Genomic DNA, 27,182 nt, shown 5'->3' with positions numbered 1-27,182 from the left:
GTTTTAGTTTTAAGACAAGATTGAAAGAGATCATGATGCCAAAGTGTTATCAACACCTGGGAACTGTGAGAGAACTGAAAGAGGTATCTCACATTGCTCCTTGGTTGATGTTTAATGAATTATTTGTACGGTATTGCGTTTGGACAGTTTCGTTCAAGTTCAAGTTCAAGTTCGAATTTATTCGTTTTTCCACAATAAAGTAATACAAACATAAATCTCACTTTCTTGAGTTACAGAAACAATGCATGTAAATTCGTACGTTTATGCCTTCACAAGTTTTTGTTGTTTTAATTCAAGAAGAAAAGTTTGCTCGATAATATCACGGCGGTACTTCTAAATTATATCATATCAAAGTGATGGAGGTTATGATCCATTTCAAACTCGCCTCAGGACTCCTCCCTCCCCCCCCCCCCCAACTCCTTGCTGGTAAAAAAAAAAATCTACAATGTAAAGGGTTTTTAGTTGGCTCATTAATGTCCAATGTATTTTTGTCTGCACCATGTATCTCTGCACTATACTGTATAGGATTTTTCTGTACTTTGTTGGTGTGGTTTTAGGGGAATGCATATTAGAAGCTTTGCTTTCTAGCTTCCCCTCCATTTTCAACATTATTTGATAAATACCATTCATCTAGGCTTCTTGGTATATTGTGTTACTATTACATTTCTATATTCAACCTGCATGTAGAATATGATGGTATATTGATATCTTGCGAGACGTTTAGTGAAGTTATATTCGTTGTTGAGACAAAATGAAGTATATAAGAAATTGTGTTGAAGGGATAGTATAGTTTTGGTTGAGACCTAATTTCAGGTTTCTAACATTTTTTAGTGAGATAATGAGAAACCTCTTTTGAAATATGAAAGTGCATGTAATTCTATGAGGAATTCAATATTTATTTGATGAAAATTGGTTTTGAAATGGCCGAGATATCCAAAAAGAGCGATTCTAATAAAGTGTGGGACCCACACTTTATTACGATTGCTTTGTTTTACTTTGTTTTTGGATGTTTCAGTCATTCCAAACCCAATTTTCATCAAATAAACTTTGAATTTCTCTTTATGGTATGCTCTGTACTATATCATAAGTGTTTTCTTGGTATCTCGCAAAAAGTTAAAAGCCCAATTCTCATCTCCACCAATACTGTAAGATCCCTTTAAACCTCGTAAGGTTTATGAATATTAATTATATTTATGAATTATAATGCTCAAATATACATGTAGGCCGTCTATATTGTAAGTGACACCCAACATATTTGTATTACACATGCAACACTTCATGACAGCGTAGGTACGGGACTGGAAATACAGTAAATTTGTTCTATATTTCTATGCATATGTTTTGCCATTCATATAGCACATAAGCATGGGAATGGCGGCCATTTTGAATAAAAAAATGAGCTTTAAATACTAAATGAACCTATATGAAATGAAAATTCTCTTGCAAATGGAGATGGAGTAACTCTAGGAACAGAAATGTACAAAGTTTGGTGGAATAATTGGTCATATAATGCACATTATTGTGTTTATCATGGCCGAATTAGCATATCTGGCGGCCATTTTGGATTTTTGCATTTTGCCGAAAATGCTCAAGGTTACGCGAGTGGCATCAATCGGATTTGGAATCAGCACCCTCGAATTGACAAGAAACCATAAAAAAACATTGTATATATCGAAAAACAAGGTTGGGTGCCTTCTAGCCTTGACTAGATTGTCAGTGCGCTTATTGTATCTTTGCAACACGTTGTCGATGTCACACTAGACGTTTTCCAAAAAAGACCTCTAAATGTGCATTGTGAACAGGTGGGTTCCACTTGCTATTGGAGCGGAAGCGTCGTTGTGTCTCTAACACAATGGAATTGTCAGCATTTTCATTGGTGGCTGCTAATTAGGGCGTGGGTTCAAGAGGCGATTCATCTTGAGGTTGATCATTTTCACTGAAAAATACTTTCAATTTCAAAGTTAAGAATATCTGTGTGTACTTGCAAATGATCAATATTGGGAGGGGTTGGGCGGAAGGTAAGACCTTTTGAAAGGATACTGACCTCTGCAGGGCTTAGTACATGGTCAGAAAGATTGACAATTATTGGCACATTTCCCAATTCTTCTCCTTCTCTACTCGTTTCATTATTGTTGGAGTCAGTTGTATTGCTTAGATTACTGATTCTTCTTCTTTTCGTATATGATCTCTTATTGTATCGCCTATTTCTCTGTTTGTTCCGGGGTTGTGTTGGCTTAGAGGAGCTGGCAGGTAGACTGTCCAGTGGACCATGCAGTTCTGGTCGTGTTTGATTGACGCCTTGATTTCCTCACATAGTTTTTCATCCCGTTTCAGTTTACGTTCCTGCTGTTTCTTTTCTTCGTGGTTTTGCTTTGCTAATTTCCCATTGATTGTGTTAAGTGTTTCATGGCACACTCTCGGGGTTGTGTTTTGAAAGAGTTCAGCTCTGGCCGTTTCTATGTTCGATTGAGTGCTTGTTATTTTCCGCGTGATTTCTGAGGAGACGATGTCTAGAAGTTTGCGAGATGCAAGCCAAAGTGTAGTCCGCCATTCGCTGGTTGTGTCATCGTCGCAGTTGAGGGCTCACACGGGTAAATAAATCCCCATATAGAGACGTGTGTTAAAATTCAAAATTCGTAAAATAGCTGGGAGAAATGAGATGTTTCATTTTCACTAACCTGGATAAGTGAGCTATACCCTGTCATCCATGAAATTTTCAAGGCAGGTTCTTCGGCTCAAACTCTGTCCAAGGATCCGCAAAGCCAAACTACGAGTTCTTGTCACTCAAAAAATCACATATTTTCCGTACACGTACCCAATGAAATATAGTCCCTCCAAATTCCATGAGAAAAGCTTTCATCTTCAAACCAAAATGCAGTTTGTAGAGGAATTCATATATACTCAATATCTGCAACTATTCAGTTTTATGCAAAACTGCATTAATGACTTTTAATGAATTTTTTTCTTCATTTATTTTGGTATCTTTGGTACGAATTTGTGAAGGGGTCTGGGACATTCCATTTTATTAACAGGTGTGAGCCCTTGAGCGCGTATGATTTCCTCAGGTTAGGGATGATGTCTCTTTCTTTACATTCAAGTAGGTAGTCTTGTTGTGCGTATAAATGGTTGAGAAATTTCTCCTTATTGTGTTGTAGTGAGCCATTGTCGTATCATTTTGTCGTGACCTAGATGTTCTGGTTCCGGACGTTGCACTGCCATCCTCACTGGACTGGATCCACTGGAGTGTGACTCCCGGAAACAGGCCGATGACCGTTTATATTTATTTATTTATATATACACACACACACACACACACACACACACACACACACACACATATATATATATATATATATATATATATATATATATATATATATATATAAATCATTGCTAAAGGATGATTAGCAAAGGCATAAAAGAACAGAGTATGGTATTATTGAAGTTGATGTGGTTGGCCATGAAAATGTAATTTCCCTATCAATCGTGCTGATAATCTATTTGTTTTCTTTGTTAGTTTTTTTTTTTCCGAGTATTTGTGTCTCCAAAATTATAACGAGCTCTCGCTCTCACAAGGCAATTTCAATTTGGTGTATTGCTAGAATTGTTAACAGTCATAAAGGTAAGTGCCTTGATCACTTGCGCATCAGCGGGTAATTTCAATAAATCGTCTGGTCGATGTATGGCTGGCCGGGGGGGGGGGGGGGTGGGGGTGGGACGGCAATGTGCAATGTGCTGTGGCAAGAACATAAAAAACAACCGTATCACTCTTCACTCCCTCGCCACACGCATTAATGATGATGATGATGATGATGATGATGATGATGAAACAGCATTTATATAGCGCCATTTATCTGCAGAAACATTCAAAGGTGCCATGCTCCCAAAATATGTCACACATCATTCACAAAGTTGCTGGAAAATATAAGTCTTCAGTTTAGACTTGAAGGTATTGAGGCTGTTGCAATTCCGAAGCTGGACTGGTAGAGAGTTCCACAGACGTGGTGCAACAGAAGAGAAGGCTCTACCCCCTTACATTTTTAGGCGGGTATTGTTGGTCGCCGCTGTCGTACACTGATAAGTGCAGACACGTAGCCGGGAGACAAGTTATGGAGAACCTTATAAGTAAGCAGTAAGATCTTATAATGCACTCTGCTTTGCACAGGCAGCCAATTAAAGGGAGGCAGTCCTGAGGATTTTCACTGTATGATAATTAAGAAGAGTAAAAGATATAACCTTTCACCAATTTATACACGCGGAAAGCAAACACTGTCTCTGTACGCAATTTAAGAAAAATAATTCCTGCAAGCGATCGTGTAAGAGCCTGCACAAAGGTGCAACGTCATTGATTCCCAACTCACTAAGTTGACAGCCGTGCCTCAGAAAACCAATTTAAGTGTTCAAAATGATCATATCTGATTTTGTCATAAAATGTGACAATATGTGGTTTTGTTATTTCAAACAAGATATTTCAAGCTTATTTATATATGTAATTGATATAAAAATAAATAGTAAACATGTATCTATAAATAATTAGGGAGCGTACGTATGACGAGCAGAACACGGCTGGGAAGAGTTGTGCCTCGGTGACGTCTGACTCTCCGCCAAGACTTGCTCATTAGCATATTCACCATGCAGATTCACACTTTTTCAATCAAAATTCACGAGCTTATTTGATGATTTGAAAGTTTGTTTTTGGTGAAAGTAGTTCATTGGAGGTACCAATAACAACATTTTTTTTTTTTTTGGAAATTCGTGAGGACTGTCTCACTTTAAGCTCACAAAGTATTGGAGAGATATATGTTATTATGATTATTATTCATAATGACAAAGAGAGGGAGAGAGAGAGAGAGAGAGAGAGAGATACAGACCGACAAACATACAGACGGGGATGGGGTGGAAGCATAATGAGATGATAACCATTTCCGTTCCTGTCTGGTCTATTAACTTGGATAGTTGAAATGAACGACATTATTGCCTCTCATTTAGCAATATCACCGTTAAAAATCATTTTACAGGCCCAATGGAGCCGGTAGAGTGCGGGAAGTACAGCTGTAGCAACCAAAATTATATGTGCACATGCAATATACTATAATTAGCTATCTATATAAATATGTGTAATAAAATGATAAGTTTGTGTTTGTGTAATATATTAGCTATTTATATTCCACATACTAAGAATCTTGCTATAGGATTGGTCAAGAGCTGATCACGTGATAAAGCGTAGTTTTGTCCATCACATCACCTGAGAAGAACTAGGTCACTTGATAGCACACAGTGCAACGCACTTTCCCTTCAGTGTCGCGCGATGCGTGCAGCAAATTCATTGTTTTGTCATCTACGCGCACACATAGCTTAAGCCCTAAGGATACCTAAACACAGCTAAAACGGTTTCAGATGTGGAATAAAATGGGAATTTCTAGGACCCTAGATGTGGAATATAAAACAAATAATCAACTTTTAGTTTCAGGCAATGAGACAAACTATCACTTCCTCGGCGATCTGAATGTGTACGCTATCTTTCCTCAACTGCGCTTCGGAAAGATAGCTACATCCAGATCGCCTCGGAAGTGATAGTTTGTCCCATCACCTTCACCAACGTTGATTATTTGCTTACTATATAAAAACATGTGTTGTAAAATCATTAGTATGTGTTTCCCTCTGGTGGTTGTTGTTTAATACACCCCTAAGATGTACAAGTTTTCAATTTAATTCAATTCAATTCAAAATGATTTTATTTCCAAAACAACATGATACAAAGTAATATACATAACGCTTACATGAGTACATAATATTTAAAGGAACTTTGAATCACGTACGTTTCAACAGAACATGAATACAATTATTATGATAATATTAGCTCTGGTTTGGATAAATAAAAGTATGTCATTTATGCTTATCAATTTATGGAAAAAATGCATTCTAGTGTCCTTCGTTAATAACATGCCAGTATTATACCAGTAAAGGACATATGATGTCCTCGACAGAATCTTGGATTGGAGAAATATGTTGTTTTTTCACATATATATGTGATACACCAGGATAATACAAGTCAACAGACGCCAAAACGAGTCATTTACATTTGCATTTACATTGCATTGCATAAGGCTTTTACCTTTTCGGTGGCGAGGAGTCAAATAATGTGCACAAATTTTACACACGTAACTAAGAACAGAGAATCAATTTGGCACGCAAAAGGTAGAAGTCGAAATGTCTTTACAATAGAGAGATATCCTAGCTGGTGACAGGGGGTATGTTCTCTTCCTAGGGCAAAATCTTTGGCGACACTTGCGTATCATGATCGAATTTTCGTGCACTAATTTTGTTTTTAAAATCGCAGTTAAATAAACAATCATTCTTACTTTTATCCTCCAGAACATTTCTATCAAAAACAGACAAAAAATATAAAAGGCACGTGTTATTAGGTATATAGGATGAAGACGAAAATGGTCAAGGTGAAACTTAAACTCTGTGAAAATATTATAGCTGTAACAAAGTAGGACTAAGTACGAATTTCTCCACACAATCAAAAGCTGAAAATTCTATTCTATTCTAAAAGTTGAAAGTCTATCAGGTGAGTGTCAGACATATCGCGCTTGATCCTCATCAGACGATCTTGCCTCATCGGATCTCGCACCCGCCCGACATGTCTGACACTGACCTGACATACCTGATAGTCGACCAACACTAGTCGAATTCATCGCACTGCGATCCGATGTAGCCTACTTCATGGGTGGCCGGCTTTGCTTCCGATGAGTCACCGATGAGAGAATATCTCAGGAATGGGGGTACATGATTGTATTAGGCTATCATTTTGATATTATGATATTACATACAATTTTATGACCAGTGTTCTATGTCCAAGTTTTGCGGCTTTCCTCTCATATCCCCTCATAAGCAATTTGATGTTACTTGTCACCTTTTGTCTCCAACGCATCTTAATCATGATAATAACTTTCCATTAACTTTGGGGTATTGTTTTTTCTTTCTTATGATAGACGTGGCCATGGCCCTCCTGCAGCAAGAAAATGAACAGGAAACCTGCCCACCTGCGTTTGGAATGATTTGCGGCACCCGGACAGTGACATTGGGCAACGGAGAAACGGTTGCCATGGTACCCAAACTAATGACGGAGGATGAAATAGCACGAGCGGGAAATCATCCGATGCTGAAAGGGAAGACAAGGTTTACCTGTAGGAATCCAGGTGTGTATACTGACAACTCAGTTCCATTTAACGTAATGATCTTGCGTTTGTGATAATTCTTTATTTTTCGGTTGTTTTTTTTTTAAAGTATAATACCAGATGCATATCAGTACTGGGTTAAAAAAGAAATAGTGCTTTAAGGGGAAAAATTCTATATTTTATTCTTTAGTGCTGTTTTGGGGTATGCTGATATAAAATATTCTTATATTGCAAGAAAACTTAGAAGAAAAGGAAAAATGAAATGGTATTTTATATATAAAGGTATATGTTTCAGGGGGCACACTCGTCAAAAGAAGCGAAGCTACCATCTATACACTAAATTTACTTGTAAGTGTATAGTTGCCCCGGTAGGGGCGAAAATTTCGCATTTGTCAGTCATGAAATTGACGATTTTTAAACAAGAAAAATGCCTTTATTGTTCAGTTTGGTCTTTAAATCATTGATTATTATTTATTAAAGGGGCACATTCGGGGAGGGGGAAACCAGTTTCCCCCCCCCCCCCTGAAAAAAAATGTGTGTGTGGGGGGGGGGGGGGGGGGGGGGGGAGAGGGTGGCAAGTGCCCCCTCTTCCCTCTGCCAGCACGATCTGTATAACAGTGTTACCATGGAAACATAACAGTATAGGATCCGGCTATCCCGAAGCTGCATAATCACGGTAATGGGTTATTGTCATTGCTTTTCGTCGGCACGGGTCGTTTATTTCTTCTTTCAGTAATGAAATGACATGGTGACAGGACAAAAATAGCATATCCTTATCTTCTTTTTTTTATTGCTGCCCTTTCACAGTTTTGAATTCTAATGTACAACGCTTTCACTGATGACCCTGAGACTTCAGAATGATCATTCAAGTCATGAATAACTCATAATAAGGCTGGAAAACGCTGTGTTTCACACCGCCCATGTAATGTTTTATACAGTAGAAACGTTTTCCCATATGCTAAACAAGCAATGAGTAAAGTTGTTGAGAGAAATTTATGCTAATGTACAAGGCTTTTATTGATGACCCTGAGACTTCAAGTGATCATACAACTTACAAGTCATGAATAATTCAATAAGACTGGAAAACGCTGTGTTTCACACAGCCCATGCAATGTGTTATAGAAACGTTTTCCCACATGCTGTGATGTAAATTCTATGGCCAATCTACGATTATTACATTTTCTTCTTGACGCTTAATGGCCAGTTGCTATACGTTATTTTCAAGGCCTGGGAGGCATCTCCTTTGCAGACACAACCACGACAGAGAATTTGAATTTACTCGGAAAAAAACCCCTACGGAAAGCTACTATTCAATCATCTGCCAACGCAAGTTATCTGTTTGAAGAAACGGAATCAGGAGTGAAGATCTCATTGTGCGGTGGTATTTTTTTTTAGGGGGGGGGGGGGTGGGGTGGGGTGCGCCTTTGAGCATAATATGCAAACCTAGTTCAGGCAATAGATTATTGTCATTTCATCAACGAACCAAATGTTCATTTCGTTTCGAAGTGACTGTATTTCGCTACGAAATTAACATTTCGTCAACGGAATGATTTCATAACGAAATGAACATTCGTCGATCCCCGTAATAGATTGGGTGGGGCATGCAAAAGTGGCACATAATGAGGTAATGACATTACCATCATGAATTTTGCGATTATCAATTAATTAAGAAAAAAATTCTTCTGTGTCCACCGGCAATTATTCCATTCAGATTCGTTGCTTTTTCAAACGCTGTTTCTTACTGATATTTTTTTCTTTTTTTTTGTTATGCAAACTCTATTTCCACGATGATAATACAAAAGCAAATCACATTTCTGCTATACTTTCCATTAAGTAATAATAGGCGTTATAATGTTATAAACTAGAAATGGATGGGGTGTGTTTCCCTTGAGGACCTTCTTCCCTGTTCGATTTTGATGAGACATGAGCTCAAGTTATTCACTGCAACTGGTTTTTATAGACCAGTTCGTTATTCCACTTTGCACATTAGCAGAAAAAGGTCATCTGTAATAACATGCATCTTGGTTTGTTAATTCACTGAGATAAGGTATTAAGCATCTACGATGGGATGATTATTCATGTGATCCTTATCTAAATGGTGCTTGCCAGCACATCCACATGGCAGCAAGTCTGGTATTTGGTAATATCAATAGAACAGGGTTGTTATTGCATTCAATACAAAACAATGAAATGGACACCTGTTACAATGTTAACTGATGGACTATTCTTGTCAACTTGTCTTAACGCTAGTTCATTCATAGTTTGAACGCAAATTCCACAAATTACTACGTCGGGCAAGCTTATGCAATATGCAGCTTTGAAAAAGAGTGAAAAAGAAGGTAATTCATAATAATGTGTACATGAGCTAATTACGAACTTGCGTCATTATCCACCCAAACTCGGGTTTGGGTAGAACTAAAGTTGCACTACTTTATGTCATTTCAACGGTACAAACTCCAATAATGTAGCATAACATTCTACTTACAACTCGTATTCAATATTCGTCAAAAAGAAAACTCAAGATGACTTTCCACGTATCATGAGATGAAAACACAACCACAACATAATCAAGCACACATGCGCTTGATATTTTCCTCAAACTATAGTTACAGGACTAGGTTTATATACAATGTAATAGATAATGTTTCTTCTCCCACCTTGTGGTTTTGTTTTGTTTAACCGGGAAAGCATCAATGTAATCACGACGGTTCCATGACATTATTTTGCTCCAGGGACAATTTATTGTTCCCATGAAATATCTGTATGTTAAAGCCAAACATAGATTCCACCCACAAACATAACCATTACCCTTATCTTAATCCTCACATCAAAGTTAACCTAAAACCCTAGCACAATCCTGACCCATACGCTAAATTCTTTGAGAAAATAAGACCGAAACAATTTTATTGTCACAGGAGCAAATGTCGTGTCACCAATCACAAAAGGCTTTCTTGGACTTGACTTTACAGTAAAATTTCCCGTAGCCCTGAAAGAAAAAAAAAAGTCAGCCGAGATAGATTTATTGGGATAGACTCGCTGAGAGTGAAATGCAAATGTACCCATTTTTTTTTTATTTGTATTTCTTATTTAGGTAAAACAAAACCATAGTCATAGGGTACATGCACATAATCATGAGTAGGCCCATTATAAGTCTAGAGTGCGTATATATAAAAAAAGTAATCCAACTTTAGAGGGCTACTTTTCGATGATGTCAACTATGGAGAGCGCAATGCTGGTTGTGAGAAAAGGGACACTCTTGATTTTTCCATTGATACCTATCGGTAAAAGATCCACATGACTGAGCACATTATCAATGACAACATTAACAATGACAAGTTTTTTTTTTTTCAAAGTTTAAGCACTATCATGATGGAACATGTGTCTCTATAAAATTGATGAGATTTGTAATTCTTTTTTATGCCTCCTCCACGAAGTTTCGCATTATGGTTTCGAGATGTCCGTCCGTCCGTAATCAACTTTGTGGCCAGCGTAACTAAATAAAACGTTTGAGGTATCCTAATGAAACTTGGCATGTAGAGATGAGTGGGCGCTATGGCATAGTGGATAGGACTCCCGACAACCAATCGGACTGGACACTGGGACTCGGGTTCGATTCCCGCCTAGTGCTTACGTCCTTTGATGAGATGTTTTTACCTACCACGTTACCTCTAGACCAAGGTGTATAAATGGGTACCTGGCAACGCTATAGGGTAATGATAATGTCAGGACCTTCATAGAGCAGTGGCAACACTTAAGAGGCTATACCCTAGATAAAGAAGTCGTTAATTATTATCATTATTATTATCATTATTATTATTCCTACTACTATTACTATCATCATTTTGTATAATCATTGTGGACCACATTTTGTTTTTCAGCAGGTAACATTTAGACCAATTTTCACGTCATTTTCTTCTACTTGCGCTTTTAAATCTAAAAATTAAAATTCAAAGTCCCTAATGATTACAACACAGGCATTAGATTGTTTCTAGAAATAGCTCAGACAGGACATGTTCGTTTTACAGATTGTGCTTCTTCACCATGTGACAATGGAGGAATCTGTACGGAGACATACACAGGATACAAGTGCTCCTGCGGTGAAGAATTTTTTGGCCCAACCTGTTGTAAGTAATAAATCTGAACCATTTCAAGCATAATTATGTGTGTTTGTGCTCATCTGAAACAGACCAGTTGTCATGGCTAGACCGGCAACTTGTAGTTCTATACATTATTTCAATTGTTATCAAAAATATGCTTCCAATACACATTCACCATCTGTAGAAATTGTTTGAATCATACAAAATGCATCAAAAAGCCCTCCCCCCCCCCAAAAAAAAAAAAAAATAGGAAAAAGCGAAGAAGACATAATTTCTTTTCCTATAAATAGGGAATCTCATAGATAATGAAACAAAAATGTCTTCACCTCGGTAGGATACCGAGGTTTGATCGTGCATCAGTAGCATGAACTGTTAAGGTCCACTTAAAACAATCGTTTTCATCCTTTTCCACTTTTTCAAATGTATTCCGAAAGAAAAAAAATCATTTTCCCATACGTGGCAAGTTTGAAAGTGGGGTTAAAGGAGAAGATGTTCTGAGGTAGTAATTTCGGAAACTGAATACTGTACATGCTGTATGATGTCTTGAAAATGTGTGTTATGAAAAATTTCAGTGTTAAAGACGTTCAATTAAACATTCTTACAACTTATCTCTTATCTACTCACAAGCAACTAATTATACACGAACGCAATATCAAATATTTCGTTCATAGCCGTTTTTTAAAGAATGTTAGTTTTCTAAGCGTAAACTTTTTTTTTTACTCTTGCTGTGTATGTGACTGTGCATCACAAGACTAACAAAAAGTCGCGCACACTGCTTTTGTGTGAGGAATCTAAAATAGGTGAAATGGGTAAACCTATAGTCATCTTGAGTTTTGATATCTTCCAAAAAGGCAAGTCTTTTTCTACATTATGGTAATGTTTGGGGTTCTTTTGGCAATATTCTATAACACTTTTGTTTTTGTACAATAATGTGATTAGGTGTATCTTAAGGGCTTTTTACACTTGTAAATTTTTGCTTAGCCCCGGACCAACGGTGGGGCTAAGGGGGGGGGGGGGGGCCTTAGCCCCACCGTTGGTACGGGACTATCCTTAGCCCACTTTCTGTTTACACTCGTTTTTGCCAAAGTGGGCTAGCCCCACCGATAGTACGGTACTATCTGGCCCTGCAAAATAGCAGGGGTTAGCACCGCAATTGCGGTGCCAAGCAAGTGAGTGTAAACAGAACGAAAAAATAATCCTGGGCTAAGCGACGGAGACGAAGTCCGACCCTCACTGACCAATCAGAAACGAGGTAATCAAGTGCTGCCGGTGCGTGCGTGTACGTGTACAGTACACAGCGTAATTGTGAATATTCATGTGGTTTGGAAAGTCCGGGGCTAAGAAATACGAGTGTAAAAAGGTCAGTTTTCTCCTTAGCCCCGGACAAGAGATAGTACGGGACTAATTGGCGAGTGTAAAAAGCTGAAAAAATTGGTACGGGACTAACGATAGTCCTGGGTCAGAGAAAGTCCGGGGTTAAGAAACACAAGTGTAAAAAGCCCTATAGAGTCCTCTTTTCATTTCTTATAGCTCCTTTACATACTCTTTACTTTCAACTGTAATAACTTTTGAAAAGATGATGCCATACTGCTTTGAAAATTGTTCTTAATCTTTAACGGATAGAATGCGGTGATAGAACGTGATGAATTTCGCCGTAATCTGATAATCCCTTCATTCTTATCGCTATGGTGTTTACATCCTTGCTTTTATTTTTGTCCGTATCAATTGCACAGATAGCACAGCTGGTAAGAGAAAGGGCTTGAATAGAATTTTCCAGAGTATGCGTTTTCCTTTTAATGTCAAGATATTAAGTCCGTTTGAATTGAGTTATTGCTCTTTCAGAATGTGTCTTTAACTAAATCCCACTTTTTGTTCGTTTTGTGGTACAAGGTTATATAGATATGCTATGACTACATGTGCACATGATATATCTATATTACGTGCATATTCGTAATGAATATGAATACATGAAGAAATACACTATATATATGTATATATATAAATATAAATGTGTGTATATATATATATATATATATGAATAAATCTATATGAATTATCTGTCAATGCAAATGTCTGTTTTGGTCCATTATAGAGAATTCTAATCTTTTACTTGGTTTTGACCTAGACAGTCACAGTATGAAATTATGTCCTTTACCAGACGGATGTACGGTCTCGGAAGGAATTGTCTTAATGAAAAGGCCCGTTTGTTTGTTTGTTTGTTTGTTTTTAAATTTGGACCCTCCCCTCTCCCTGAAAAAAAAGAGATAAAAACAAAAAAAGAAATGCAAAACGAAATAACATCCCTACAAGTATACGTAACGAGCCTGCCTCCCCAACACAGCACCCTTACACTTACGCATACAACAGACATTCAGGCCAAATTGCTCAAGAGTCAGTCAGTTTCGTATTTCTTAAGGCCTTTCAATATAATGTGAAGTTAATGCGCACTATGATTTTATTCGATTCAGATTTTGCCCTCGCATGAATCTTAAATAACATCTAATGCACTCTTTCTCTGTAGCGGGAAACCATTTAACTGTCATGAAATGTACATTAACTATACCGGGTGTCCCCAAAAAAGCGGAACGGTGGATTTTCAGTACCTTGCGCTCTAAAAGTGATATTTTTTTGACATCATTAGAAAGAGCATCTTCCGCAAAAGACAATGATACCAAAGTCATTAAATTTGGTTCAGCACTGTTTATTCACGCCAATTTCTATAAATGCAGTCATTTTCAAATTTCGACGGATTTTTGCGACGTATGAGATAATAATTTGGGTGTGACACGCGTTCCATACGGTGAATATTGTGCAAGCTCGTTGATCCATGTCAACAAAAGATACAGCTTTCACATTGGGCGCGCGCACACACACACACACACACACTGTTTTTTTTTTTCCTGGCCCGCGCCCAATGATGAAGGCCTGGTGACTGGCCGAAAGCTCGACTGATTAAAAGGGAGACTCAAGATCGAGAGCAACGTCCGCTTCAGTCTAATTTCTTTCAGTATGCTACCCACAATGAGGCACCGCGTACGTTTGGGAAGGGAACTATTATATATATAATATATATATATATATATATATATATATACACACATACACATATACAAATATTACACATGCAATACTACATAAGCAGTTAACATGCATTTTTTTCTTAAAGCATGCAACGTAATCCACACACCAAACAGCGGCCGCAAGTTAGTCTTCAACTTTTATGGGCTGAACCTAACAACGGATATGACGTCACTGGATTTTGAAGTCAGTACTGACAAGGCCCCTCACATTGCCCTGACAATGAACCCTTCCCAGACGAATATCCACGAATATGTGATCGGTGAGTGTCCTTCCTGTCGAAAGAAATGTTCTTAACGTATGATTCTCAAGGATTTAAAATTGTACTTGCTATATTTCATTTTGTTTCATCTATATGTCTATCCTATATTTGCTTGATTACACAAAAACTTGGATGTACAGGTATGTATTTATGATTACTGTTTAGAATATGTTCATATGTATATGTGTTTGTATATATGATATACGTGTATACATTATATATATATATATATATATATATATATATCATTTCATTTTCATTTCATTTCATTTATTTCCACTTTTATAATTGGTTTACAAACTTTGCATTAAAGACAAACAGACAGACAAACAAACAAACAAAAATACAGGGTGTCAAATATAGTGGCGGAATCATGAGAAGCACAAAGTAGGCTTATTGAAAATGATCCCTTAAGAAATATTATGATGTAAATACATGTAATCATTTATAATCATTGGTTTGTAACTGAATTGAAACAAACATGAATACAAAATACGATAAGATTTACAACTTGAATCAATAAAAAACCGGATACGTTTAGATATGAAAGTAGAGAAGAAAAGAAGAAAACTCCATATTCAACTATTCGTCAACTTGTAACTTAATTGCATCAAAAAGATGTTGTTTATATAATCTTTTAAATTGTCTTACGGTCTTACTGATCCTGAAAACTATATTCAAATTATTCCACAAAATAGTACCTTTGTAAAATATTGATGACTGCGTACAAGATGTGCGATTTAATGGGGGATGAATACTCTGAGCATTTCTGGTATTATAATCATGAATTGATGGCTATGTAATCAATATAATAATTCCAAGATAATCTTTCATCTATAATTACTCCTAAGAATTTTGTGCTTACAACTCTATCTATTTTCATATTCTTAAAATACAACTGCAAATTGTGGTCTGTTATGATTCGCATACCAAATAAAATATAATGATTTTTATCTATATTCAAAATCAACTTATTGGCTTCCATCCAATCACTAATATTGCGCAATTGTCTATTAACAATATCAAATAGTTTACATGGATCTGAGCCTTTACAAAATACACTGGTATCATCAGCAAATAAAACATAACTTAAATGTTGAGTTTATAATGGTAAATCATTTATATATATAAGAAAAAGAAGAGGGCCTAAAATCGATCCTTGTGGAACACCACAATTAATTGTTCTGATATCAGATTCAATTTCATTAACTACAGTTAACTCTTGACGATCTTTAAGATAACTACTTAAAAGTTTAAATGGGGGGCCACGTATACCATAATATAATTTTTGTAATAAAACAAAATTATCTATAACATAAAAAGCCTTAGTAAGGTCAATAAATATTGTTACAGCATATTCTTTATTATCAATAGCATCATTTATTTTTTTTTTTCACAAGATCTAGTATTGCTGTGGCTGTTGTATGACCCCTTCTAAATCCAAACTGACTTTTTATCAAAATACTTTGTTTATCTATAAACTCAATTAATCTATTGAATATACATTTCTCTAATATCTTTGAAAATATAGTTAACACCGATATTGGTCTGTAATTATTAATGTCATTACGGTTACCCTTTGTATGAATAGGTGTTACACGTGCAATTTTCATTTTTGATGGAAAAAACCAACAGACATACAGTCATTGAAAAAAAAAACTTAATGGTTCACATATAACAGAAATTACAAGCTTTATTACTTTTATATCTATACCATCTACACCTGAACTTACATTACTTTTTATTTCCTCTACAATCGTTATTATTTCTTTTTTTGATATTGGCTTACAAAATATGCTATTTTTATTAGGAAATTTCAAATATTTATCATATGAATTTTCATTTCTCTTATCATTACAGATCTGCAGTTTCTCCCCAATACTAACAAAAAAATCATTAAAACAATCAGCTATATCTTTATTATTTGTTATTTTTTCATTCCCAATCTCAGCACTTTCTATTAAACTACTTTGGGTATTTCTTGTACCCTTTAAAAGATTATTGATGATTTTCCATGTTGATTTAATATCATTTTTCACTTGATAAAATTTTTCATTAAGATATTTCTTTTTTGGTTGCCTTAATCGAAGTGTAACATAATTTCGAAATTTATTATACACCTCTTTTCTATAAGGGGTTGGTTTCTTAACATATTTTTTATACATACTTGATTTTTTACGACAAAGCTTAATCAAATCCTTAGTCAACCATGGATTCTTATTCTTCTTCTTAAAATCATATGATTTATAAGGAAAACATTCTTCATAAATATCTTTAAATACTTGCAAAAAACTATTATACTTGAAATCAACACTTCCTACATCAATGTAATTTTCCCATTCAACATTTTTCAATGTGTTAAAAAAAGCAATCATATTTGACTGAGTAATATTACGCTTTACATAAATGAGAGGTGATTTGTTTGTACAATGGGCAATGGATGAAGACATACAAAAAATTGGCAGGTGATCACTTACATCACTAATCAAAATTCCTGAGTGAGTACAAATATTAACATTTGTAAATATATTGTCCAACAAAGTGGCAGAGGTTGCAGTTATCCGAATGGGACTGCTAATCAAAGGTTCCAAATAAAATCCATACAAAATATCCATAAATAAATCAATTTTGGAATTTAAACCTATTTTCACTAAATCTAAATTGAAGTCACCCATTATGAAACAATTATATACACGCGGATTTACCTTATGTAAAAAATTTACAAATTCATTCAAAACATATAAATATTACAATTCGGGGGACGATCTACCACACCAACAATTGTTTTTTTTTTTTTTTTACATTTGGTGTTGTTATTTGCTAACTCAACAAAAATACTTTCAAACGACTCAGATATAACTGTCAACTCTTGTCTAATAAATACATGTAAGGAATTATGAACATATACACCTGTTCCACCACCTCGTTTGTTAATTCTATTATTACAAAATAAATTATATTCATCGAAATTATAAGCTTCAACTGAAGAAGATTCATTTAACCAAGTTTCAGTAAGTCCTATTACCTTAAAATTATGATCAATGCTGCTTATATACATATTCAAATTATCGAAATTTTTCGAAAAACTTATACGATTGAAATGAACTAACGAAAATGAATCAGAAAACTTGGCATCTTTATATTTTGAGTTAAAGGCGGGCACATCAAAATAAGATTCAGGTAAGTTTTGTTCGTCATGGATCGTATCATACATATACATATTTTTCATATAAGAATATACAACGGAAAGACAAAATATTCACATTATTGAACACAAGCAATTTGACATAGCTGTTGGAGTTTCGTGAAGCAGGAATAGAACAGAAGATATCGGAGACAAGGTAATGTATATATATATGTATATATATACGCATAATGTTTTCCCGGTCAATTTCATACTTTTGTCATTCAAGTTCCTATTCCGAGCATTCGATTTCACGCATTCCACGCTCGCAGCACTAAATCAGTAATCAAATTCAAAATCCGGTCATTCGAATTCACTATCCGAGCATTCAAATTTACTGTCGGAGCATTCTAATTCACTATCGGAACATTCAAATTCACTATCGGAGCATTCAAATTTAAGAGAGGAGCACGCATTTCACCAATGAGCATTCAAATTCATGTCAAGCTGGCGACGGAATCTCGTCGGTCATTCAAATTCGTGAATAGGCAACCATGTTCCAAATAACTGCATTCAATTTAAAAGAAGTCCTGAATTTAGTTAGTTTGGGCCGTGTATGCATGTGTTTCTCATTTGGATTTGAATATATTGGGATTTATGATAATTATTTAATTTGCAGTAGAGGTCCACCTGTTCATTGACTATTTTGAACTCGCGCCAAGCAAAAAGGAATATACAGGCACATGTCCCTCGGATTGGACATGAAATGGAGGTCCCATGTGTGAGAGAGTCACAACTCATGTACGTAAAAGATCCCACTTCATTTATTCATCGCAGAGAGCAGAACATCCAACTGGACCCCATATTTAAGACCAACTATTGCAGTTGAATATGATGATGATTATGATGATGATGATGATGAAGTCTTGTATAGCGCCGGTATCCGCCAAGTCAGGCGCTCATGGCGCTTGCTCCAAAATAAATACATAATTCAGCTTAAATTTCATGGGTGCACCGCTTGTGATATGACAGTTAAAACAAAAAGAAATAGTTCCAGGAAGTCATTGTCTCCAAATGTGTAAACATACATTCTTACACATTGGCTAGTTTTTCAATTTGAAGAGATGGGTCTTGAGGGTTGTTTTAAAAGATTCTGTGGTAAGAGCTCGGCGGATTGACTGTGGAAGGCCATTCCATATCTTTGCAGCAGCCACGCGGAATGAACGAGCTCCCCAAGAGTTGTGTGCTCTGTGTTCCACCAGCAGGTACTTGTCTGCAGAACGTAGATTTTCTCTTGCTGGGACATATGGCTCTAGTAGATCACATATATAATGATGGAGAACTGCCATTCAGTGCCTTGTACACAACCAAACTAATCTTATACTCAATCCTCTGTTCAACACATAGCCAATGTAGCTTTTTCAGAAGAGAGTTGATGCTTGTACTCTTCCTGGAAATGGTGACAACTCTAGCTGCGCTATTCTGCAGGCGCTGAAGTCTGTGTATTTGTGACTTATTCAGATAATACAATACTGAATTTCCCATGTCAAGCCTCGATGTGATGTATGCATGCACCAGAAGTTCTGCAACATGGTTATTGATGTACTTGCGGATCAAGCCAATGTTTCTGAGAGCTAAGAAAGCTGCTCTGGATACAGCCAAGATGTGGCTTTTCATGGAAAGATTAGAGTCAAAAATGATTCCAAGATTCCTGGCAGTATCTGAAGGAGGGATGTTATCTCCACCCACTCTGATCCCAGTGACGTTTACCTTTGGTCTTTGATGCTTAGACCCAATGATCATAAACTCCGTCTTCCCTTCATTAAGCTTCAGAAAGTTTGAAATCATCCACTTATGCAACTCATCAACACAAGTCTCAATACGCTGTATTGCTTGGATTACTTCAGAATGGACAGGATTCACTGATAAATATATCCGGATATCATCAGCGTAGCAATGATAACTAAGGCCATGACTCTTGATGATATCTCCAAGTGGCAAGCAGTACATGCAGAAGAGCACTGGGCCCAGGACAGATCCTTGAGGAAGTCCATATTGCAAAGGCAATCTGTCAGAGCTAGCACCATCCATGCTCACAAAGTGTTTTCTCTGAGTGAGATAAGAACGGAACCAGTGAAGCGCAATTTCAGTTACACCAAAGAGGCTTTCCAAGCGAGTAAGAAGAACTCCATAATCTACAGTATCAAAGGCTGCAGACATGTCCAAAAGGACCAGGAGAGATATTTTCCCAACATTCATAGCTTGAAGGAGATCATTCTGAATTCTAAGTACAGCAGTCTCCACACTGTGGTGAGCACGATAAGCCGACTGGAAATCATCATATAAGCTGTTTTCTTGTAAGAATGTTGTGAGCTGCTTGGATACTACTCTCTCTAAGGTTTTGCTAAGAAAACAGAGGTTTGACAGTTATCCAGCCATTTTTTTTTTTTGATGGAAAATGAAACAAACAAACATTAGGCACTGTATAGGCCTACAGACGAGCATAATACGGAGGGTTGGTTGACACTTTCGAAGGAAAAAAAAAAACAATTTCGACTATATTGACATTGAAACATGAACATTTTATACGTCTTGTTTGTTATGTATTGCTCTCTTATTGATTTACTTTTGCGGGACTATGTGAGATCATTGTGTGTCAGTTTGTCTTTGATGAATTGTCATTATAGGGCTGGTGTTGGGGCGTTGTCAGCATGCAGTATCATCAAGAAATATGATTATAATTGCCTTTGTGTTGTTTGGATGCACTGCTGATTGGACAATACAATTTGAAATTTATAGAGATGAAAAACAAAGAGTACATGAAAAGAGAACAATGTAGAACCTGTAAACAATCATAATTACACTATATGCAAGCCTTCATTGGTTGTGTTGGCCCTTTTTCCTTTCTTAAAAGTCTACTCCATTTAACTCGTTAAATTGATTGCACGAAGTAGGAACTTGATCGCCTAAAAATGAATTTGAACGCTCCAAACAAGCTCATTGGGACTATCACGTGACTATCGCATGAATTTGAATGCCCGAGTAGGAAAGTCGGTCTCGCATTTTGAAATTGAATGCCCAATCGTGAATTTGATTTCCACGAAAACGAAACAGAACGCCCATAAATGAAATTGATCGCTCGGATTCTGAATTTGAATGCCCGAATATTTTCGCGTGCGTGCGCTGCGTGAATTTGAATGCACATTAATGAATTTGAGTGACAAAGGTATGAAATTGACCGGGAAAACCTATATTATATGAATTAAAAAGAGGGAAAACAAGATTCAACCCCCAATCCTTCAAAAGTACAAAGATAATATTAGTTATCCCCTGCTTGTTCACGAAATACGGGCAAATATCTACGGTCTGGTGCCATATTCCATGAGGCCGAAGGCCGAATGGAATATGGCACCAGACCGTAGATATTTCCCGTATTTCGTAAGAACAAGCAGGGGGTAACGATTTTATCTTTTAGTGTAAGTGCTAACCTTCTTCTCGCTGATTTCCTCTCGTGAATGATGTTGAAATCGCCGGCTGTCAGCCATGACCATGTTGACTTTATAGGCCTACGTCTCGCGAGCGAGCTGATTACTGCATACATGCGATTATATGCGCGCATACTGTACACGTACAGTACAAGCCATAAGATATTATATCCCTCACAAAATGCATCTCGTCCTCTGATTGGTCGAGAGCACTGTAAACAACAAAACATAATTCTACCATACAAGTGCGCGAAAAAGACTATACTCCCTAGGGAAATGGTAAAAACTATACCACGCTGGTGATTTTCGCGCCTTTTTTGCTTCGCGTCGCGACGCGAAATATTTCACGTGTAAATGAATGGGTATCGCAGCACCTTTGCTTCGCGACAGATTTCATGTACAAATGAATGGGTATCGCGGCGCCTTAGATCACTGCACTTCTCGGAAACCACAAGGCACGCATACACTCAATGCGACACGGGTTACGTTAGAGAAACTCAGAGAGACTCTTATAAAGCCCTCATTCTACCTAAAAAGAAAAAATTGTATTACGTTACAACAGAGTAGGCGATATCGTAGATCTATAATTAGACAACAATAAGCAAGATAGCGTTAGGGTTCTTCGACGTACCGTAGGCCTTTGGGGAGTTCATGCTTCGCCGTTTTAAAGTTGGTCTCGCAGTTCACTAACTCGAGCGACCCACCCAAAAGATGTTGACAAACGAAACTGCAGTAGATAGTAGGCCTGCTTTAACGTTAGCGCTAGTTAAGCCTAACGTTAGTTCTACCTGTCTAACAGTAGGCCCTATTTCCCGTAATCTCATTCCTAATAATTATTTTTTAGAGTGTCTAACGAGTCAGTTACCGTACGAACCGTACGAATCACACAAATTTACAGTGGCACTCGATGCTTCAATCGCTAGAATTTTTCCAGTGCCTAATCTAACCTTATACGCTGTTACTGAATGCTACCCAAATTTACAATGTATACTTGCATTTTAACAGGAAGTGATAGTCCATATTCATGTACAGACAGCTAGGTAGAAAGACGACAGAAAACACAATCAACTGCAGCTCACAGTCACATCGTTGATCAGCTCGAGCACGCACATCACCGCACTGTACTGGCAACCGAACGTACTTGTTGACAGATCGGATAGTGAAGCGCGTAGTGAGTTTGCAGTTTGCGCATGTTTACCAGTACGTTGTACAGCAATGCACCGAGTACACTTCAGCGGCTGAGCGCGCAGTTGTCTCTTCATAGTACGTACGCGTACGCGCTGCCCTCCTGCTGAGCTGCTTTCCCGAGCGTAAATAATGACTAGTCAATCTTCTTGAAAAGTAAAGCAAGATGCCCTTAAAAAAGAGGTAAATTACAGAATACCAGCAGTCGAATACTCTTAAATTCATTGGGAGGGATATAAAACAAATATACCAGGCCAATTTTTCGAGGCACCGGTTGAAACTATGTGCCTTCGGTGACTTCAGTAGCACTATTTTCTTCGGGGCTGCGCCCCTCAGAAAATAGTGCTACTGAAGTCACCTCATGCGCATAGTTTCAACCAGAGCCTCTCAGGCCTGGTATATTTGTATACTACAGTGCAGTAGCCAGATAAGTTGCTTTGTTTATCAAGCGTCTAGTGGTCTCAGGTCATGTGCGCAATACGCTTGAGGACCGCGCGCTGTCCATTTGTTTTGTACAGGATTAGCGCGCACTTTCCTATAAGCGTCTTTGGTACACGCGCAGCTGGCCGTGTAATACAGGATCATGACGTCATATCACGGAATACGGGATATATTCAGTGGTTGATTGACCAATGAGATTACAGAATTCACCATCACTAAAAGATAAATGACACTGTCGTCAGGAAATGATAGAGTATCCATTTGTCTTTTTTTTTGTGGTACATTGATGTTTTAGGTTGACGATCAAGGATTTTAGTTTTTTTTTAAAGCATATCAAAAATGTCTCCTTGTTAGTCTTAAGTTTATGTAATTTGTTAGGTATATTGATATTTACCGACGTTTGACAACTCAAACAATATATTCGCGTGAAAAAAACGAAACAAAACAAAAAACGAGAAAGAGTTCTCACCATTTTTTTTCTTGAGTACACAGCCTTCAATTTTACATCTGAAATGTCGTTCCACACCCCTTCTCTCTTGCTACACACATAAATCTGCGAATGTCACGGAAAGCGCTTATGGCACCTCCACTATCTGTTCCTTCCAAGGCAAGCAGATAAGCCATATGTTCCGTGGCGAAGTAAATGTGCCTTTTTAACTTCCATAAAAGTGTTTTAAGAATACGATACATTCGTTATTATGCTCTGACACTTCATCAAAAGGACTATGAAATACTATATAGCTCAACTGTAAGACATTCCCTAACATAATCAACTCACCATATAGAAAAACCAACAGCAACTTAATGTTATCTAAATTTCACGGAAAAGCGCAGGTGTGAAACGTAGGCCTACGTTCCTAAAACAACGTTATCATATTCATTTGAAAAACTAACTCCTCGACAACATATTTCTCAGGATTCATCCATTCATTGGGACAATGCATTCATTTGAAGATTTTTTTTCACTCAATAGTTCTGAAGAAAAGTAGGTACATGAGATTTGTCACGTAAATCTTCAAACACGTTATTTCATCATCCTTTGGTTATTAAGATCTAAAGAAAATACCAGGTAAGATTTTTTTTTCGGGTGCATGTAATGAGTTCCACAACCACGAATCATACAGCCCACTATTCATACAGTCCATATGAGTCACTCAGTCCGCGAGTTGTACCGTATGTCCCCCCAAAATTATAAAAGGACCCTGACAAAATATAGTGAATCAATCCAAATACGTTTTCACGGTATGAAACTATAACTTATTATCCACATCTTACAGAAAACCCCATCCGATTTGCTTCAGTGGTCAAAGAGAAATGAAGAGTTTTGTAGAGCATGCCAGGAATCCCTTCCCTCGGAGTTCTGTCCATTGTCTTCACGCAAGATGCATTTCCAAGAGCATCCAAGTGCCTAACTTGGAAGAATCAGACCCATGACATGCATTACAAGGATCCACATTTAGTTTTCTGCATAATATAGCTAAGATGTTATATTTTAAGACCCTGAAGTACAGCATTTACGCGGTTAAATCATATTGGAAGTTATCAACTCGAAATCCGATTGTAAGCGTTTTTTGCTTTGTTTTGTTTGTTGTTTTTTTTTTTTTTTTGGGGGGGGAGGGCATACTGTACAGCCGACGAGTCATACAGCCCATGATTTCGATAGTAAGCAAATAAGGCCAATGAGACAGACACTAGGGAAACTGACACGTTAAGCCTCGTTATGTATTCTACGAGGGTTTTTTCCCCCGAAAAATCCATACGTTGCTTCACCCAGCCATTACCTGAATGGCAACAGGGTGAATACACCTTCAATTCATAGTGTTGTATTTGTACAGTGCATTAATATTGTGTACAGTGAACGAGGAGTCTTTCTATTTCTTTCTCTCATGTTCTTTCTCACCATCTCCCATTCTCGATATTGCTTATCATCACCTGTGTACATGACCATGTATGTTTTGATGTGTGAAATAGTTTGTTACTTGCCGTATCAGTAAGTCGGTATACTTATTGTGCATTTTATACAATGAGGCCACTATATAAAGCTCGGCTTACTGGGGATCCTACCATATGGCACTTCGATTTTTTCTTCCTTTTATTATGTCTCCGTTCTCTGTCACAATTATTTGCTTACCTTTCATGTGCAAAATCAGCCATGAATAAAGATGAACAATGTGTATATTTTTGAAAGTGATTTCGTTGATTTCTTGTGCTATGCAGAAACAATCAATGAAATGAAAATTAAATCTGAATTGGATTAACTTGACTTAACTGCGTATGCATAATGAAATAAGCTGACCAAGTGCATATGGTGCTGGTAGTAAAAAGATAAATGTGGTTCAATTTTATGAAAAAATAGAGAAAATTCTCCATTACATGAAGAACTTCCTTGGTTACATGAAATGTCATGGTGTATGCACGATAGAGAATCATGTGTATAAGCATGAAAACATTGCTTGAAAAAAAAAAAGATGTTGATCATTTCTATAGATTCATTATGCTCTCAAACAGGTCTTGGTAGAGATGGTAACAAAAGGACAATAATTGACCGTCTCAATGTCCGGAAGATGGAGAAGCCCCTCTTCAGCGACAGCGTAGGTCGACTCTCTGGACCTCATGTCTACGATCGCTTCTGGCTGAACTTTGACTCGGGAAACTTTTCAGTAGGACGCTATGGCAACCCGGAGCCATTCTTTAATTGGTTGGATCCAAACCCCTTAGAGTTTAGGTCCATTGGGCTTATGACATGGTGGGGATCAACTGGTCGATGGAAGTTTCACTCGTTCTGTTAATGGAAGATACGTATACGATCGTTTTGGAGTCCGAAGGCCACTGACGCGACGCAAATTTAAAGAAACACGAGGTCAAAGGTCACGATACTCAATAGTTCTTTTTGTCTTGCTTTGTAAGAGCTGCTATTGACATTGCATGTATCAGTATGTGATGAGTCTATTTCAAAAACTGAGATGACTTGTGAACGTAATTCATCTTAATGCCGTTAAAACTGTCGACTCTCTGCATGTGGACAGTTTCAGAGGGGTGCTGTTCGTTATTCCGAAGGTTCGCTATTCCGAAGGTTCGTTATTCCGAAGGGTCGTTAATCCGAAACATGCAAATTCCCTATACCTAGAGGTTCGTTAATCCGAAAATGAAAAAGCGTTCGTTAATCCGAAAATTTGTGGAGTTATTCCGAAGGTTCATTATTCCGAAGATTGGTTAATCCGAAAATGAAATTCGGAACAATGAACCTTCGGAATAACGAACCTTATAACCGTTTCAGCATGCCCATATAATTATATCGTGACGTGTTTTATAAAATGAAGTGAATAGGGCAACGCATCTCAGACTCCTTGCAAAAGTTTTCTTGGTAGCACAATGAAATATTTGCCTTCCTTTCCATAAAGGACTTAACAACAACTTGCAACTTAAAAACATGCAGTTAGAGTAGGCAATGACTCATCAGATCGGAGTGTGGATGTAGTAGCTGCAATAATTTTGCTTACCACAATACCGATAATAGTATTACATGTTTAAATAAAAGGGCTCTTGTACCAGAAAGTACAAGTGTATTACCATTCACCATGCTGTGTGGAACGGGATTGGATTGTTTTTAATCCAAATATGCTGGAGAATGCTGTAAAGGATTCAAATAATGACAATGTCGATGTAGTTTAAACACGAATATTTTGGTGTTTTCCATCTCTTTGTAAACATCACCCTACACTCTTTGGTCGTATCTGTCTAGCATTGCATACTGCATGAGAATGAATGTTCGGTATTTTTTCCCCATTTTATTTCGTTTCATTTTATTTCTTCGTTTCTCTTTCACAAACACTGATTACTCGGGACTAACAGCCAAGCAACTTGCTTTCATGTAGGTCCCATCATACTTCTCTTTGTGCAACCCCATTTTGGTTTTGACCAGTTATCATTATATTTAATGTGTTATTATCATGTATGTATTTTTTTTTTTGTAATTGTTGACAAGGTAAATGAACTTGTGCTGTTGTATGCTTTATGTGATATTGATATACGAGAAGTATGAAATAGATTGAAAATTGAATTGAATTTAGTTTCCAACATAATATTACAGTATTTTGAATTTGTAGTACTTTGTAGTACCACAACAATGTAATAAAAAGCAAACTGTAAACTGTAATACAATTTGTTAGTTTCATGACAGATACTAAAAAAAAGCACAGCTTGTAGTTTCTAGAACCTCTCATTTAAAAGAAAAATGATATATATATATATATATATATATATATATATATATACATATATATATACATATATATTATTTTTCTTTTAAATACATATATATATACA

The 27,182-nt window shown here is 36.9% G+C and overlaps 1 protein-coding gene across 1 annotated transcript; it reads left to right on the top strand.

The window, feature by feature from the left end:
• The first annotated feature begins 7,006 nt into the window (after positions 1–7,006).
• Positions 7,007–25,645, top strand: LOC139719678 (uncharacterized). Its single transcript, XM_071631077.1, has 2 exons — positions 7,007–7,205; positions 25,365–25,645. The coding sequence occupies exons 1-2, from the start codon at positions 7,007–7,009 to the stop codon at positions 25,643–25,645; spliced, it is 480 nt and encodes a 159-aa protein (XP_071487178.1).
• The last annotated feature ends 1,537 nt before the right edge of the window (positions 25,646–27,182 follow it).

This window comes from Diadema antillarum, unplaced genomic scaffold (assembly GCF_040938485.1).
Source record: "Diadema antillarum isolate AM-2024a unplaced genomic scaffold, OU_Dant_1.0 scf00000113, whole genome shotgun sequence".
NCBI lineage: Eukaryota > Metazoa > Echinodermata > Echinoidea > Diadematoida > Diadematidae > Diadema > Diadema antillarum.
Note: the sequence above shows the minus strand (reverse complement) of the source record. Positions and strands in the feature narration are given on the sequence as shown.

Excerpts from the sequence above, each read along its gene's own strand:
- LOC139719678 (XM_071631077.1), top strand. The coding sequence starts at position 7,007 with ATGGCCCTCCTGCAGCAAGAAAATGAACAGGAAACCTGCCCACCTGCG. Across the intron at positions 7,206-25,364 it reads GTTTACCTGTAGGAATCCAG|GTCTTGGTAGAGATGGTAAC; the intron begins GTGTGTATACTG and ends GCTCTCAAACAG.